Source organism: Drosophila novamexicana, unplaced genomic scaffold (genome assembly GCF_003285875.2).
Source record: "Drosophila novamexicana strain 15010-1031.04,08,12 unplaced genomic scaffold, DnovRS2.1 tig00000877-arrow-arrow-pilon, whole genome shotgun sequence".
NCBI lineage: Eukaryota > Metazoa > Arthropoda > Insecta > Diptera > Drosophilidae > Drosophila > Drosophila novamexicana.
In genome coordinates, this window is record NW_020824831.1 from 2281287 (window position 1) to 2297082 (window position 15796).

The 15796-nt window shown below is 34.8% G+C and overlaps 2 protein-coding genes across 3 annotated transcripts; one reads left to right on the forward strand and one right to left on the reverse strand.

Annotated features, from left to right (window-relative positions):
- Window positions 1-2433: 2433 nt before the first annotated feature.
- On the reverse strand, window positions 2434-4446 carry LOC115764896 (tubulin polyglutamylase TTLL6). Its single transcript, XM_030708187.1, has 5 exons — window positions 4427-4446; window positions 4286-4359; window positions 3043-4223; window positions 2782-2986; window positions 2434-2704 (listed from the first exon to the last, which is right to left on the reverse strand). The coding sequence occupies exons 2-5, from the start codon at window positions 4337-4339 to the stop codon at window positions 2588-2590; spliced, it is 1557 nt and encodes a 518-aa protein (XP_030564047.1). The 5' UTR covers window positions 4340-4359; window positions 4427-4446; the 3' UTR covers window positions 2434-2587.
- An 886-nt stretch (window positions 4447-5332) lies between these two features.
- Window positions 5333-12864, forward strand: LOC115765011. Of its 2 annotated transcripts, XM_030708363.1 has the most exons (10): window positions 5346-5442; window positions 5495-5619; window positions 6577-6681; window positions 6738-6881; window positions 6944-7055; window positions 10334-10467; window positions 10527-10667; window positions 10724-10867; window positions 11973-12299; window positions 12396-12864. In XM_030708363.1, exons 2-10 carry the CDS (start codon window positions 5581-5583, stop codon window positions 12765-12767), a joined length of 1518 nt encoding a protein of 505 aa, XP_030564223.1. In that variant the 5' UTR covers window positions 5346-5442; window positions 5495-5580; the 3' UTR covers window positions 12768-12864. The 2 variants fall into 2 exon arrangements, with proteins under 2 accessions (XP_030564221.1, XP_030564223.1); XM_030708361.1 differs by having other exon boundaries at window positions 5333-5619; window positions 12396-12858.
- The last annotated feature ends 2932 nt before the right edge of the window (window positions 12865-15796 follow it).

Here is a 15796-nt window from a genome sequence, read left to right on the forward strand (position 1 = left end):
AGCCGGTTTTTGCCCGACCTTGCCCGTGGAACGTTTTGTGCTACAAATTTCTCCACTTCTATTTAAAAATATGTTTAAAGTACATCGATTATAGAACTGAATGTTGGAATCAGAGGTTTTTGCCCTTTAGAGTCTTTTGGTAAAAATCTTGAATCCTTGAATCCCATTTCTACAGAAGAAGCTTGGATTCGAAAAGCGTGAAAAATGTCTCAAATGATTCTTCTTACAGATCTTTGGAAATAAATTTTAACACAAAACGTCGCCCACCAAATTTTTAAAATCCATTTCCAACAAGGAGGAAGCAGAAGAAGAATACTCTTGCGGCGAGCATGCATAATTGTTTTATTGTGCGAATATATGTTGAAGAAAGTTCAAATGCTTGTGAAGGCAGCTCGGCTCAGGGTTTAGGTAGGGTATCTCCAAGTTGGGCACTCTTATTTATTTATAATAAGTCTTGCCAAGTCAATTTGCCCACAAGCTTTTTTCCCATGAACGATATGCAGATTCGAAATGTCAAACGAAGTCAGCGATAAATTCAGCTACTTAATTAACTCTTAGAGCATTAAATCTATCGCTTCGGACCGGAAAGTATTTGGGTATAAAAAACGAATTCGTTACCATCTAAACAATTAAACCGTGCTCTCAAATTTGTCGACACAACTCTTCCATGGAATATGAAATTGAGCATATTAGGTAAACAAGAATGTTCTCTGGACAATATTTTATTAATAATGTGATTTTCCGAGAGCAACAAACTGCGTAAAGGCTGAAACTTTTAAAGTTTACCCCATTTGTGTACCTTCAACTCAGCAACGATTTGCTCTTATGTGCCTACTGCTAAAATTAATTTTTGATGCAGATTTCTTATAAATACAAATTCCTTTTCCGATCACGTCACTTCTTTTGATTATTGATGATGGAAATTAGTTACTTATGCACGATGATCGTGGTGTTTATGAATAAGGTGCGCAGCAGAAACGTCAATAGCCTAATAAATTGCAGCTTGTATATTCTGAAGCACGTCCAATGGAAAATAGTTTGATTGTCAAAATACTTTAAAGTTTAAGTAATGCGGGTTTTTGATTGTTTTTTATGCCTCGATTGTATTGAAAATGGGTAAAAAGGGGTTTAATGTTTTTGTGTATGTGTATATAACAAGCAGAAGTAAGCTTCTTCGACCCTATAAAGTAAGTTGTATTAACGCAAGGATCTCAAGATAAGACAATCCTTAAAGATTTTAAAATTTAGAGCCAGTACGAGTATGTCTCAAATCATCGAAAACATTTCCCATTTCATTGACTAGTATAAGCCTACCTACGTTAGTACTTCGACATTGAGGACAATAATCCGTCGCGTTTCGCCCAATATACTACCTTTAGAAATCTTCGAGCAATCTATGAAGCACCTTATACTTTTTTCTGTCCATAGAAGCTTCCTCTCCCACTGAATACACAATACTGCCGTTAAATAAGCGCCGCAAGCAACGTGCGTGTGTGTGTACATGTGTGATTTTTCATGTAGAAGAACGATATAATATTTGTGATGGAAGGGAATCTTCTAGTCGGACACTCCCGAGTTAAGCACTCTTACCGTCTTAATTCATGGTTTTGCATTAAACTGTAGCCGGTGCACGTATACAATAAATAAACTAAACGAGAAAGAAAGGCTATCTTCGGCACGCCGAAGATCTAACACCCTTGCAGACCCAACCTTTTCATAATGCTTATAGTGCTTTGCCCGTATCTAAGAAGCACAGGGAAAATAGTTAATGCCGAGTTTGATCAAGATATCTTAATAAACAAAAAAGGTTTTAAATCAAAAACCTAGTTTTCGACCGATCGTTCCTATGGCAGTTATATGATATAGTAATCCGATCTTAATAGGATTTTGCATATATAGTAAAATTAATTAATTAATAAATAATATATTCTGCAAGGGTATAAATAGCTTTGAAAATGATTTTGAAACAAATCGGACGGTAAACAAACAAAAAACTTTCATACAAACGTTTACCACCAATTTACCACTCTGGTGGGAGGAATTTTCCAAATAGCTGAAACACTTATTCATTAAGTTCTTATGTAGAATGTAGAATTCTTATGTTTGAATCGCACTTTCCACCGACGAAAAAGTGCGAAACACCCCTTAAATGAATTTGAACAAAGTACTTTGAAAATGAATTTGAGGCAATACAAACTTTTTTCACGATTTTTCAACACAGGCGGGTGCAATTTCCCGAAACCCCGTCTTAATTGCACTTTCATCACATATGGTAACTACAGTGAAACTCTTAGCTTCATAGCTCTTACGGTAAGGGCTGGGCGTTAATCACCAATCAGTCAATAAGTCAGTCGGTCAGTCAGTCAGGACAAAAAGTTTTATATTTAGAGATTTATCAGATGTTAAAGAAAACAGAGCTTACAGAGATTTGACAGTTGAAACTGATAAAGAAAATAATAATTAAAAATACTGTTTAAATATGTATGCACAACTTCAATTATAAATTTCTAATAAAAGGTAACTGTATAAATAATATTATAATTTTAATACGTATATTCCATATTTCTTTCCGACTATTTTGGTGCTGTCAGGTGCACCATGTTCGGTCATATTGACACTTATTGAAAAACCAACGTGTTATCCATGCGTTTCTCTTGGACATTTGTGTAGTTTCAATATCGATATCAAATGTGTCAATATTATGCTGAAAACAAAACATATTAATAAATATTCAAATATAAATGTATAATATATTAAAAAGGGCCTTCGAAATGAATTTACTATTGGCTTAGGGAAGATGCGCTTCATATCAACACGATGCAAGTGCTCATCGTGAGCTTCTTGTAGCCATTTATATTCTGTTCCACTTATACAAGGCAGGCATAGGCTGCATTCTTCTTTATTACATGACTTGTCGCAATCGTTGGATGTACAATTATTTAGCGCAGTCGCCAAATTTTTATCAGCAGTTATTACTTCTGAAAGTCTAAAAGATCTTAATTAAAACCAAACACCAATTATTTAATGGCATTCATAACATACGGGGAATGGCTGATTTCTGATTTAATCACTGGACGAATGCCTACCAGGTTGAACACACTGTAAAGCACTTGTTTATACAAAAGTGAGTTTTCTTTGAAGTGAGCGGAAGAAAGATTCGGTGACATGTTGGCCTCCATTAGGTGTACATTTAGTTCCTCATCAATAAAAAGGTCGAAACGCAACAAATCGAAGAAATTATGCCTTTTATACATACGTAGAGTATCTATTAAATCTTGTTCTTTCGTCAAAATAGTGGTACGTATAATGTGTTCCACTTGGGGCCATATTTTTGAGGGATCCATGTTTTGATCGCGTACATACGCTTCAAAAGAAGCACGCATGCTTCCCCCATAGTTGTTATAATACTTGCGTAAAGACGGAACCTCCCAGGTGGGTAAATAATTGTCAGCGACAACATATTTGTCCTGAATTTCGAAATCGAAGGGATAATACTTGACAGGGCAATACCGAAACAATACATCACCGTTGTATATGTAAACACGCAATGGATTTATGGAAGTGATCACAACATATACTCCGATATCAAATTTATGACCATCGACCAAGAATGGTTTCTGAATGAACTCCTGGACAAACGAATCGTTGGAATGAAAATCGATATCATTTAAAGCCCGAACTTTAATGTGACGATGCTCGTTGTGCTTCTGTACAAAGAGTGCCTCCGGATGCGCTGATGCGTATTCCAATAAGGCGTTTCTCTGATCTGGGAGGCGAAAAGCACGCGGCAAAAAAGGTAGTCGCGTCGTACACAAATCAACTTTATTTGTTAAGTAACCACAACCAGGTAAATGGTTAACAAATTGGTGCTTTTCTAGATTCTTTAGTTTGGGCATAACGCGGAACGGATAGTCATGGGCCCACAATAAATCCCAGTTGTCTTCTAGCTCAACTCTCTTATAACCGAATATGTTCAAAACGTCCAGTACGTGCACCAAGTGTTCCTCTGTGGGGCTGGTAGTATAAATTGAATAGGCCCGTTGACGAACCAAGGCATTTTCTGTACCATTTAATGGTTCAATCTCTGTTTTTGTTTTAGTATAGTGTGGTAGAATCTCAAGAAGTACTGCAGTAAAGACAGTTGCAGCCAAGAACAACATAACTGCTCGTAATGGTATTGTGCCTAAAGTAAGTGCTGACGACTTTGTCCGTTTCTCTGATAACTGAAATGGTGAAAGTTTGAATTGGATTTGCAATGAAATGTTTCAATAAATATGTAATTTACTTTATATTCATTACGACTTTCACTCTGGGTTTCGGATATTGATGGTGGTTCCATTTCACTGTCCAATAATATAGCTTAAATTCGAAAAGTTTTGATTATTAAAAAAAAATGGATAAGCTATTATTTAAAAAAAATATTCACAACGAAACCCGTATTATATTAATCAGCTGTTGTTCTTCTTCTTAACATTTTCAAATGGAAGAGAGAGTAATCGATAGGCATAAATAGTGCAGAGCTACAGTCGCAGTATAAAATACCGCCATCTAGCGGATTTACTATGCATAACAGAGGGGAACGAAGTGCTAACATACAGCTACCAAATTACTAACTAGGCGGCACATACTACTTTTAAATACTGGGCTGTTCCTTCTGTTTTAATCTTTTATGTACAACTTAAGTATGTAAAAAATGTAAGTGTAAGAATGTAAAAATGCCACACATATCTATGTATATAAATTTGAACAGACAAGTTGCGTATGTGCTTTAAATAATAAGACCAGCTCGATTGTATTTATTTTTTAGTTTATAGCTCTATTATTTTATTTTCGTATATATTTATATACGTTTTTGGCCCAACCGCCTGTTGCAATAAGGGAGGTCAATTGGTTTTTTGTTCAACTAATATAATTTTACAAAAGCGGTAAATGTTTAGTTTAGATCCCATTTATAACGAATGACCCATCGGTCGGGCTTTTGGATGAATCTATGGTGGCAGAAAGATGTCACATTGCATAAAGACATAAATGATCTAAAATAAAACTGTTCTAACAGTGCCAAATGAGTTAATTGCCCTAACTGTTGTAAGATGATTTGATAGTCTTTGCCTATCGATTACAAATTTAAATAAATATCGTCAAATTCACATAACCGATTAAGTTAGATTTAAGTTTCCGTGTTTTTAAAAAACAATTAACCTAACGATCAGTAATTGCAGAAACTTTCTATAAGAGGTAATGGTAAAGTTGGGTTCAAGGTACATTTAGGAAATCGAGATCAGGCAAATACACAAAGAGTGCTTTTTAAACAACAACATATTTCAGATACAATATTTAAATTTTCAATGTCATTTTTGTTCCTACGTCAATTGTAATTGTTATCTGGTTTGAATTAAAAGATATTTTTAAATGATATCCAAACGTGTGCGAGATGCAGAAGAGGTAAAAAAAAGAGTGATTCTTAAAGCTTTATTTAAAAAGGTAGTCCGTGTAGTCATTACAAATAACCAGTGGCTCGATGGTGAAAGTGACGATGTTCCGAAAATTTCCGCAAACGTTAGAAAAAATATAGCATTGCTGATGCGTACGAAGCGAAAAATGGGAATGCTTACGGCAGCTGTAAGTATATAATATATAATAATGTATATATATATATTTATTGTGATCCGATGATATTTAACCCTAGCATTTAGCGAATCGCTGTGCTGATTGTAACTGATTCCAAATATTTGTATACCCGTGTAAAGGGTATTACATTTTTTCTTAAGGAAACATCTCTGATCGCATATAGCTTATATATTCTTAATCAGCATAAGCAGCCGAGTTTTCTGTCCGCCTCTCTTTTTTCAACGCTTTAGCACTAACCAAACAACATAGAGATAAGACATGCAGTACAACCAAAACGGACACACCAAAACGCTGACATCTGGTCCAAAATCGTGGGCAAGAGAGTAATTTGTGATTTGTGTGGTAGAACGGCATCGCTGTCTTATAATTCGCTTGCTTTTAAGTCGTATCCCTTAGATTTTTTAAACGTAAAGTCCGTATGTCCACGCAATGCACCGAATGAACTTCTAGACACGACCCACAGGCAGCAGAGCAGCGGCTAGGCTTTCCGAACCATTTTAGTTTGTAGTAGCCCACAAACAAATAATTGTTTAATTTTTATATATACATTTACATTACTAATAACAAAAAGTATCATAAAATAATTGACTTTCCAAAATACAGAAAGCGCAAATTATGTAAGATATAAGTTATTGAATCCAATAAATATATAAACATTATTTAAAATGAAGGTTCTATTTGGGCGCCAACTAATCTTGTTGAGTTAACGATGACTCCAGTAATGGGTGTCCGTAGGTGTCCTGTTCATTGATTTTCGTTGATGTCCTTCTGACTTACTTCAGCAAGAGGCGATGTTCGATCTCATTTATGTATATCTAAAGCTGGCCTTGCGCTTTAACAATAAAAGAAATGATTTAAAGCACTAACCATAGTGATGCTGCAAATTTTTATTTAGTATAAACTCTACTTGTTTCAAAAACTATTAACTTAAATATTTTAATATATCAGGAAAAGTCCTTAATACGTACACCACATTTGGTACGGACAATATCTGACCGAAAGAAACTATGCATTTTATTTGCTGGATTGAAATGTTTTTTTTTTATTCCACCAGTAAGTATCAACTCCTAAAATATGTTTGGTTCTTACAATTTATGTATTTATTTTAGAAATTACGTGCTCGCTTGGTGCCTGCTATTAAATTTTTGTCACTCAGTTCAGGTCGTACAATTATAAGACAGGGTGATTTGCCGCTTACAATTTATTTTATCGTAACGGGAGAAGTTGAGATGATAAAAATATCTGGCAATAAGGTAACGCACATTTAAAATCGGCAACAAAAATCGTATTTCTTTTAATACTACTTTTAGTACAGTTTTCTAAAAAGTTGGTATCGAAAGGGGAAATCATTTTTGGACCAGGTGATTGCATAGGCGATGTAGCGATGGTGGAAGACTGCACACGCACTCATACGTTCATAACTACATGTAAGTAGATGTTAATTAAATTCGTTGTTATATAAGATACACATTCTTACCCCTCACCTATACAAACTGCCATTTCTCGGGCTTGTCCGGGGCCATTTTTTGTTTCGTATTTTAGGTTAAACACTAACCAAACAACATACAGATGAGACAACTAGTACAATTAATGTGGACATTCAAAATTGCTGACAAATGGTCCAAGCTCGTCTTCGTTTTTGTTTGAGCACGGGAAGCGATCACTTACTCCGAGAGCAAGAGAGTAAGAAATTTGTGTGGTAGAACGACATCGCTGTCTCTTATCCCGCTCCCACTACTACCATATGATTTTTGCGACAGAACGGCATCACTGCTTTGGCTTACTCTCAGTGCTCTCAATGCGCTCTCATTATATCTAGGGATCGTTTAAATGTATTTTTGAGTATGTGTCCGCACAAGCAACAAATCAATTTCACTTGCAAATATTACGGATTTCCAGAACTCTGGGGCCTATGAAACCATCTCTGCAATTTTACTTTGAGAGAGACGGTACTTAAAGTGGCTTATAACCAATTCACTTTACTGAATTGTTTTCGAGGACCCATTTTAAATATTTCCTATTCTGGACAATTTAAGTGACAAATTCAGAATAAAATGCTTGTAAAAACTGTTCTTAAAGGCATACATAAATAAAGTACCGTTAGGTAGTGCAACAGTAAAGTACCGCTCCAATAGAAGTGATTGCATTAAATAAACTGTGGCCTGAAATATTCAGTATTTTAAGGAATAAAGTAACTATACAGTATTATTAAGTGATGGTCCTATTAAACTATATTATATATATTATATGTTATATGTATATTACACTTTCAAATGGTACCAAAATATTTAATGGTATCAAAATCAATTCCTAATAGTTTTGTTTCTACATAAATCGTGAGAGTGCACTGCATAAAATAAGCTGAATACGTTGTTTGGTTAGTGGTAGTACATAAAGGAATACAAACTATGAGTATAGACTAAGACTAACTACTTAATAGAGTAGGCTCCAAGCAGAATAATCTGTAATACTTGTTTTCATTTTGTGTTCCTATAGAAAGTCATTACCTTTTTTCCATTTAAAGCCTCAGCTTAACTTAAGACAATAACCTTATATGCACGTCACACATTAAGATCATCAGCATTCATTAGCACTCGAGAGGGTGAAAATATCGAGGGAGGGTCATTGATGAAAAGAGTAAAGAGTAGCGAATGCATTTAGAAAACAAAAAAATCTCTGAAAAGAAACTAGTTATATAACTTAGATACTCTGAGATCCAATTGAGAATATTGGCTGGGAAGCCAGAAGGCATCATTGCTTAAGCAACAAAGGGTGGTTTACGGAACCGAAGGCCTGTCCAAAAATGAGTATAGATGATGTCAGTCTGAAATCTATTCCCAAAACAATCAATTACTAGAAAATTAAGACTAAGAAAAGTAGTTAGGATCTACGCTTTAAGAGCCAATTCTAGGATGCGCAAATAATAGAGCTGCATAACATTTGATATATACGATTCTCACAAAGGCTTTAGGAACAGCGGATAAATAAATACCTCTATAGTTTTCGACATCATATTTGTCCAATTCTTATGGGGATGCATGATAAATGATTTTTGCTATATAAACGGGAATGATATAGTGTTTACACACAAAATAAAAAGCATTAAGCAACACATTACCTAAGAAGATGAACCATCACGGCCGGGAGAATATAGCGGCTTGAATATGTAAGAGTCGCTGAGTAACTGATGTGGATAAGGTTGATTTGTATTATACCTAGATTACGTGTAGGTAGTTTGAAAAAAGTTTGCGAGCAGATCGGCAACATTGCAAACTTAATCGAAGATAGCAAAATCATGCGTCTGGAATTAACAAAGTTAAAAATTGTTTGCAAAAACAAGAGTATTTATAGTCAAATTTACAGTGCTGGCCGAATACACTTTGTCTGAGGGTATTGCGCTAGTGTAACATACCCCAATAGGCAATATAATTATAATGGATAAGTATTTTAAACCAGAGATGTATTATTTTTCAATATAATGTGACTACATATGTAAATATAAGTACTATATAATATGATCGGAATCATAAAAGTGAAGATTCACTGGATTAATAAATATACCATATACTCATACGCTCCGGTAATTCGACGAAATAAGTATTACATTAATAATCATTAAGAAAAATTTATCGAAAACCAAAAAAATATAGACTCACGGTTAAAGTAAACCACAAATTACAATGTATAGAGATATACAAGTAGTTCAAAATAAATTTAAATAAAATTTTCTTCGCTCTGACGGTGTCGGTCTCACATCCATCTACAACCGAGCCAACCACTTGCTGTCGCTTCATATCTTACAGCCATACCAAGAATTGAGTTTTAAATAATAGCACATATTCCCAGAACAGAATTAAAAAAAAGACACAAATGTATGTGTGCACATTTTTGCAGGAATTCTTGCGCTATCTGTTTAAGCCATGTTAAAACTTGCATAAAGACCTTAACATTCTTGTAAATTTTATGCTAGGATACTGTAATTGATTAAAATAAATTTACAACAACGATCAGCCAAAGGCCTGTAGTAGCCAGGCTATATTAAAATAAAATAATAAATATGTTAATAATAAAATAAGAAAGTTAATTTTCCAGCAGTGCTCTGCAGTTGACTTTTGAGCTCTCTCGATTGCATATATATATCTAGGACATGCAAGATATTTAATTTTCTGGACACTGTTTGCTTATGTACAGATAGAGACTGTATATTGCAGAGATATCTACATCGAAAGCAAATAAATAAGCCCGACACGCGATATCATAAGTCCGTTTGTAAATGACGGAATACTTCGTGGCCAAAAGCAAAGGCATGCACCAACCAATTTAATCAGCAATAAACAAAGTTAAGTCCTAATTCGATTCAATCAAAATGAATAGCAAAGCAGAGCCCCCTCCGCAAAATCCTTCCAATCGTGTAAGCGATTGCGACTGCAATACGTAGGCAGCGAATATATGTAGGTTGGCAGCCTCAATCGACCCCTAGGACCTCAAGCTTATTCCCAATTTAGCTTTCACTTCGCAACGTGCTGTTTATTTTTATTTTTTTATTTATTTATTTTTTTTTTTTGTTTTCGACATGTTTTCCTCTTTTCGGTATATTGGATGGAAATCTTGAAACGGATTGATGTACTCTAACTTGTATTTCGTTCCCATTGTGCATTTGTCGTTCTTACCCTTCAAACGTATATTTTGTGTGACGGCTCCGTAGCGCAATGCGAGCTACTAGTTTTGTTCGACAATGATTTTATTTCTATTTTAAAACCTTACATGAAGAAGATTTGGAATGAAAAGAAAACAGCCTTGATGGCTTTAGACTACTTTGACTTTCTCACCGAGGATCAGGTAAGTAAATTGGACTAGAGGTATTAAAAAGATAGATGCAAGCTAACTGTTTATTATAGATTTTAAAAGCGTGTAAATTATGCACCCTTAAGCAATATAAGCCTTTGGACACAATTTACATTCATGATAAAGGTACATTTACAAATGTTCATTTTGTTTTAAGTGGAGAATGTGTAATTCTACAGTGTCTGGAAATGAAGGTATATCAAATATTTATTCTCAAGCCAACATGCCTATCAATTTCTAATTTTTTAAGGTTATCATAAAAAATGGAAGAAAGATACACATGCTTGTAGATCAACTGGAAGATACTTTTTTAAATTTTGATAGTGATTTTAAAACCGGCAAGCATGTAGCCAAAAACACGTCGGATACAAACAACAAAAGTCGAAATAGAACGGTGAGTTATCTAAATGCATATTGACATAGATATGGATATCAATTATTCTAGAACGCTCTAAAATGTAGTTAATTATCATTAGCTCGTTATCATTATCGTTTTAGTCATCTTAAAGGTAAGGTTGACTGTTATTTTCAGAATACGTATAGGATTTATAATGGCTTAAAATAAATTATAATACTAATGCAAAGCGTACAAATATGCACGATAAGCGGCATCTTAGCAAACATTCGTACTACTTAAAAGAGTTAAGTGATATCTGAAATATATTTTCACGAATTTAATATAAATGAAATTTTCACTGTTACACCTTATGTGATAAAGGTGCACGTTAAGGTGGGGTTTCGGGAAAAGTCACCCGTACATGTGGAAATATCTCGAAAAACGGTTGTATGAAACCATTTTTTACCATCCGATCCGTCACAAACTCATTTTCAAAGATCTTTGTTCTAAATTTCGCAGAAGCTTCGGTAGAAATGCGTTTGAAATATATTTTTGGACGAAGTTTTGTCCGATTTGCTTCAAACTTCCAATTTCCAAAGCTTTACGTAGAAAATGAAATTTTTCTTGTTTTAGCGATTTGGGAAATTCCATCCACAACAGTGGTTAATTAGCGAAAAACTATTGTGTGAATGCCTTTGGAAACTTTGTGAGAATTTTTTGATACGTTCTTGCGTTGCGAATGCGGTTCAAAAGCTTATTAAACGAGAGTATATTCTTCAGCTTCAAGATTCTTACCGCAAGGCTAACATGGGCGGAAACCGTTGATTCCAACACTTGGTTTTTTATTCGATCCAGCTAAAACATATTTTTAATAGAAGTGGAGTTCAAGATGGGTAGATTTTAATTTTACATCCCCACAAGGGAATTTCGTTTTTAACCCACCAAAGGTATCCGTTGATTTAGAATATGATGTGCTATAGGGTATTAAACTACCTTATAAATATGGATGGCTACAATGGCCTTCGCTTTCCGCCCAGAAAAGTCGTGATTTTTGTTGATGATTTAGAGGCTGGCAGGGCAGTCTAATTAACTTCTTTATAAACATACGTAACTGTTATTCACCATATTCAATTTAAATAAACTTATAATATTTTTTTTTAAGTTTGAAAAAATTAGCTTAAGTACAGAATTTGTATGTGGAATTGGCAGCAAAGCTTCGGCCATGATTCCATTAACTTATACTAATTCGCAAACGAATAGCCAATATTCCGAAGATGAAAATAAGTATTTCGTGGAAGAAGAAGTTGAAGCCATTGACGAAAGTCAATCAAGTTCCCTGGGGTCATTTAAAGGCAACTTAAGAAACCTTACCTCTGTATCAGGGTCAAAAATTAATTCAGATTCACAGAGTAGTAAACAGTCCATTGAATCTGAAACTTATACAGGTTCACCGTCGTCATCGTCATCAACGTCAAGAACCAGCATAAATGTAAGTTTTATACGAACTGTTTAATAGTTATACAATATTCACATTTGTAAAATTTATAACTTGTAAAATAAGTTCCACAATTATATTTAATTATAGAAGGACATCTACGAAAGTCATTTTATTGATGTTGGATCGCTGACGTTTGGTGGAATCTTTGGACTGGGCGAAAAAATGCATCATCGTGTAATAATGGCACGGAATACAGTGCAGTGCTTGTTGCTTCCCAGATTTTTTTTGTTAGATAAAAAACAAAATCCGGGAAACATATGGCAACGGAGACTTTTCTACCTAGATTGCATCATTCCATCAAGAGAAGCACTGTTTGATGATTTCCTGAAAACTCTCAAGTGGAAAAAGTTTAAATTCGATTTCATTCACCAAAATATATTATCTAACACAATTGACCACGCTAGAGGTGATGACATACCTATATTATGCCGCATTGAAGAAGACAGAGAAACCTATTAATTTCTGAAATGTCTGAAAAATTGTAAATGTGTAGTTTTATGCAAATGAGTCGTATATCTATACAATGTATCATATTTAAAACTGACACAGATCCCCTTTTTATTTTTTATCAGGAGGTACTTCCTTGTCATCACCTCAATAGAATGTCTGGTTCAAATCAGTTCAGTTTGCTTTTAAATAAAATTAAATGTAAACTCAATTCAACTTTTAAGGATTTTTAAATAATTCCATTATCTGTTTCCATAATTGGTTAAGTCGCCACAACAGCTTCATTTATGGTATATCCTTATTGATTTACCCGAGCCTTTCTCTGGAACCGCTTGCAGTTGCGAAAACTCTGGAGCCCCAAAACGAAAAATGAGAATTTCGACAAGAACTAGAATCGAGCTGTAGAGAATGCATTCAGGCATTAACAGCAACAATATTGTACCAATAGCAGAATAATACAAATCCAATAAACAAGTAAAACAACAGCATGACTTTATTGCACCGGTGGATCAGGATTATTGCAAGAATATGGCATATGAGGTCAGTTCAAGGTAAGGCAAGAACAATTTAAGCATTATCCACCCGAGTATTGGAAATAACTATTCGGACAATGTTCTTCCCAGTGAAAAGACACCAAGCTTCGCTTCAGCTATTTTGCCTGCGCTACGAGCTCGATTTATTTAGTACTGTTGGATTCTGCAGCCGACGCATTAGAAAAAGCAAAATACTTGTAAACATAAGAAGAGGTCATAATCTTAGTTTAGTGAAACTTAGTTTTGTAAACAATGTTGACAAGCCTCTCTCACAGCTTCTCTAAAAATGCGTATCTTCTATTATATAAGTTCTTACAATTTATATAAGTTCGATAAATAAAACTGAATTGTAGCACGTTGTTGTGAAAAGCCAAACTGACTTTATATCTTGGCTAAAGTGTCAAAACAGTTGCTAAAAAATATTAGCAACTCAACAAGTAGTAAAATAAATAAATAAAACTTTCTCTCTTGCCACCGCCTCTGTTCAATAATGACACGCATGATTGTGTGTGTTCATGCATACGTTGTAACTAAGCAAACACTCTCACACACAATCTCAGACATACTCAGACTTGGCGAACATTAACACACATATTATATAAGATCTCATTATGCTAATCAAAATAATAAAATGGAAAAAAAAGGAAGCACTCATAAGTGACGTGTTGCACTGTCAGCGGCTTTTGCGGGAGTTGAACGGGGCAAAATGTCAACGATTTTAGGAAGTAGGGATGCTTTCATTATAAAACATTATGTTCTTTAGAGTTAGTTGGATTAGGGACGTAGCTACCCCAAGAGGTCTTAAACTTTTTAATTTATACCGAAATGCTTGCAATTTGCGATACAAACACGAGTTTAGTAGGGGCACATGTTTTATTTAATTCTTCTTCTGTGTTTCTTAAACGATCTTAATTGGTTGATCCGATTGTACGATAGATTATATTCTCAAAAAGGCAACAGCATTGAAATTGTCAATTTGGTGAGTAGGTCTAATCGATTTGTTTATTTTATATATAGTTATTAAATGGAGGCGGAAGGGTGGCGATAGCTATAAAATGAAACAAACTTTATCGGTTTATACCCATTGAAAATGGGCAAAATGGGTTTTCTATTTTTACGCAAATATAAAGTACATTAAGTCTTGATCAGTATCAATTGCCGAGTCGGCTAGCCATGTCCATATGTCTGTTCGCCCACCAATATCCCTGTCCGTCCATTCGTCCGAATGTATAAACGCGTCGATCTCAGGGCCCATTAAAAATGGATATAAGGGTATATTGTATTTGTGCGAAAGCCAAATGTATGTAACAGGCAGAAGGAAGCATCTTCGACCCCATAAAGTATATATATTTTTGATCAGCATCAATAGCCGAGTCGATCTAGCCATCTCCGTCTGTCTGTCCTTCCGTCCGTCGGTCCGTTCGTCCGTCCGTATGTATGAACGCAAGGATCTCAGAACCTATAAGAGCTAGAGACTTGAAATTTTAGATGTAGATGCTCCTAGTGCCTGCACATATATCGATATCCTGTTTTTTGGGCAATTTTGGTAAATAATAAGAGCTAGAGTCACCAAACTTGACATACAGCTTCTAAAATAGAATATATATATGCATTTGTTGTTGGAAGAAGAGGGTTCAGGGTATCCCCTAGTCGGGAGCTCCCGACTAGAACCTCTTACTTGTTTGTATTGTATTTTGTGCTGCGTATATGTGCTGCTATTTTAATCAGTTTTATTCCCTTAAATAGTTGGTATAATTCCTAAGTAGAGGCAGTGCAAATAGTTTGGTTGACCATAAATACGAAACCAATCGGGGCTTTTCTTTTTCTTTTTATTTTTTTACCTCCTTAAGCTCATAATATTACTACTACTAGCTCATAGCGTGTGCTAAATTTGTTGTTGGTCGAAAATGGTTCAGGGTATGTATGAAATAGTAGACATCCCCAAGTCGGGCACTCCCAACTAGAGCCTCTAAACAAATTTGGTCTGTATATATTCGTAAAACTTTCCTGCTGTTATTTTTCAAATACCTAGAACTTTAGGTATAAATTACGTTACTCAGAAGCTACATTTAGGCTTGGATACGGACCATACAAATTTCTCTGAATTCAATCAAATAACTAAGTCTTGCATTTCCTCCTTAAAAGTGAGTCAACAGTTCAATGTGACGTAAGTTGTTAACTGTTGTGGCTTCCATTTGGTTATCATGGAAACAGTCAGCAAACGCCATCAGGGTTTTCAAGCAAGAAAGTCAAAATCCTCTGTCAGTATTGATTTAACAATTGCAGTGAATGGTTAGAAGTTTGAAAAATATATTTTTGAAATGGTAGACGTCAATTTACCAAGAGTTCCGGAAGGTCTACGCGACCTGGTAAAAGCTTATACAAAAGATGTTTTACACGAAAAACCGAAAAACCTATATGAGTTCTCAGTTCAATATTTTGAAAATATTGCGGCTCAAAGAATGGACAAAAATGTCGTCAAATACGAGCCTCAGCAAACTTATCAAA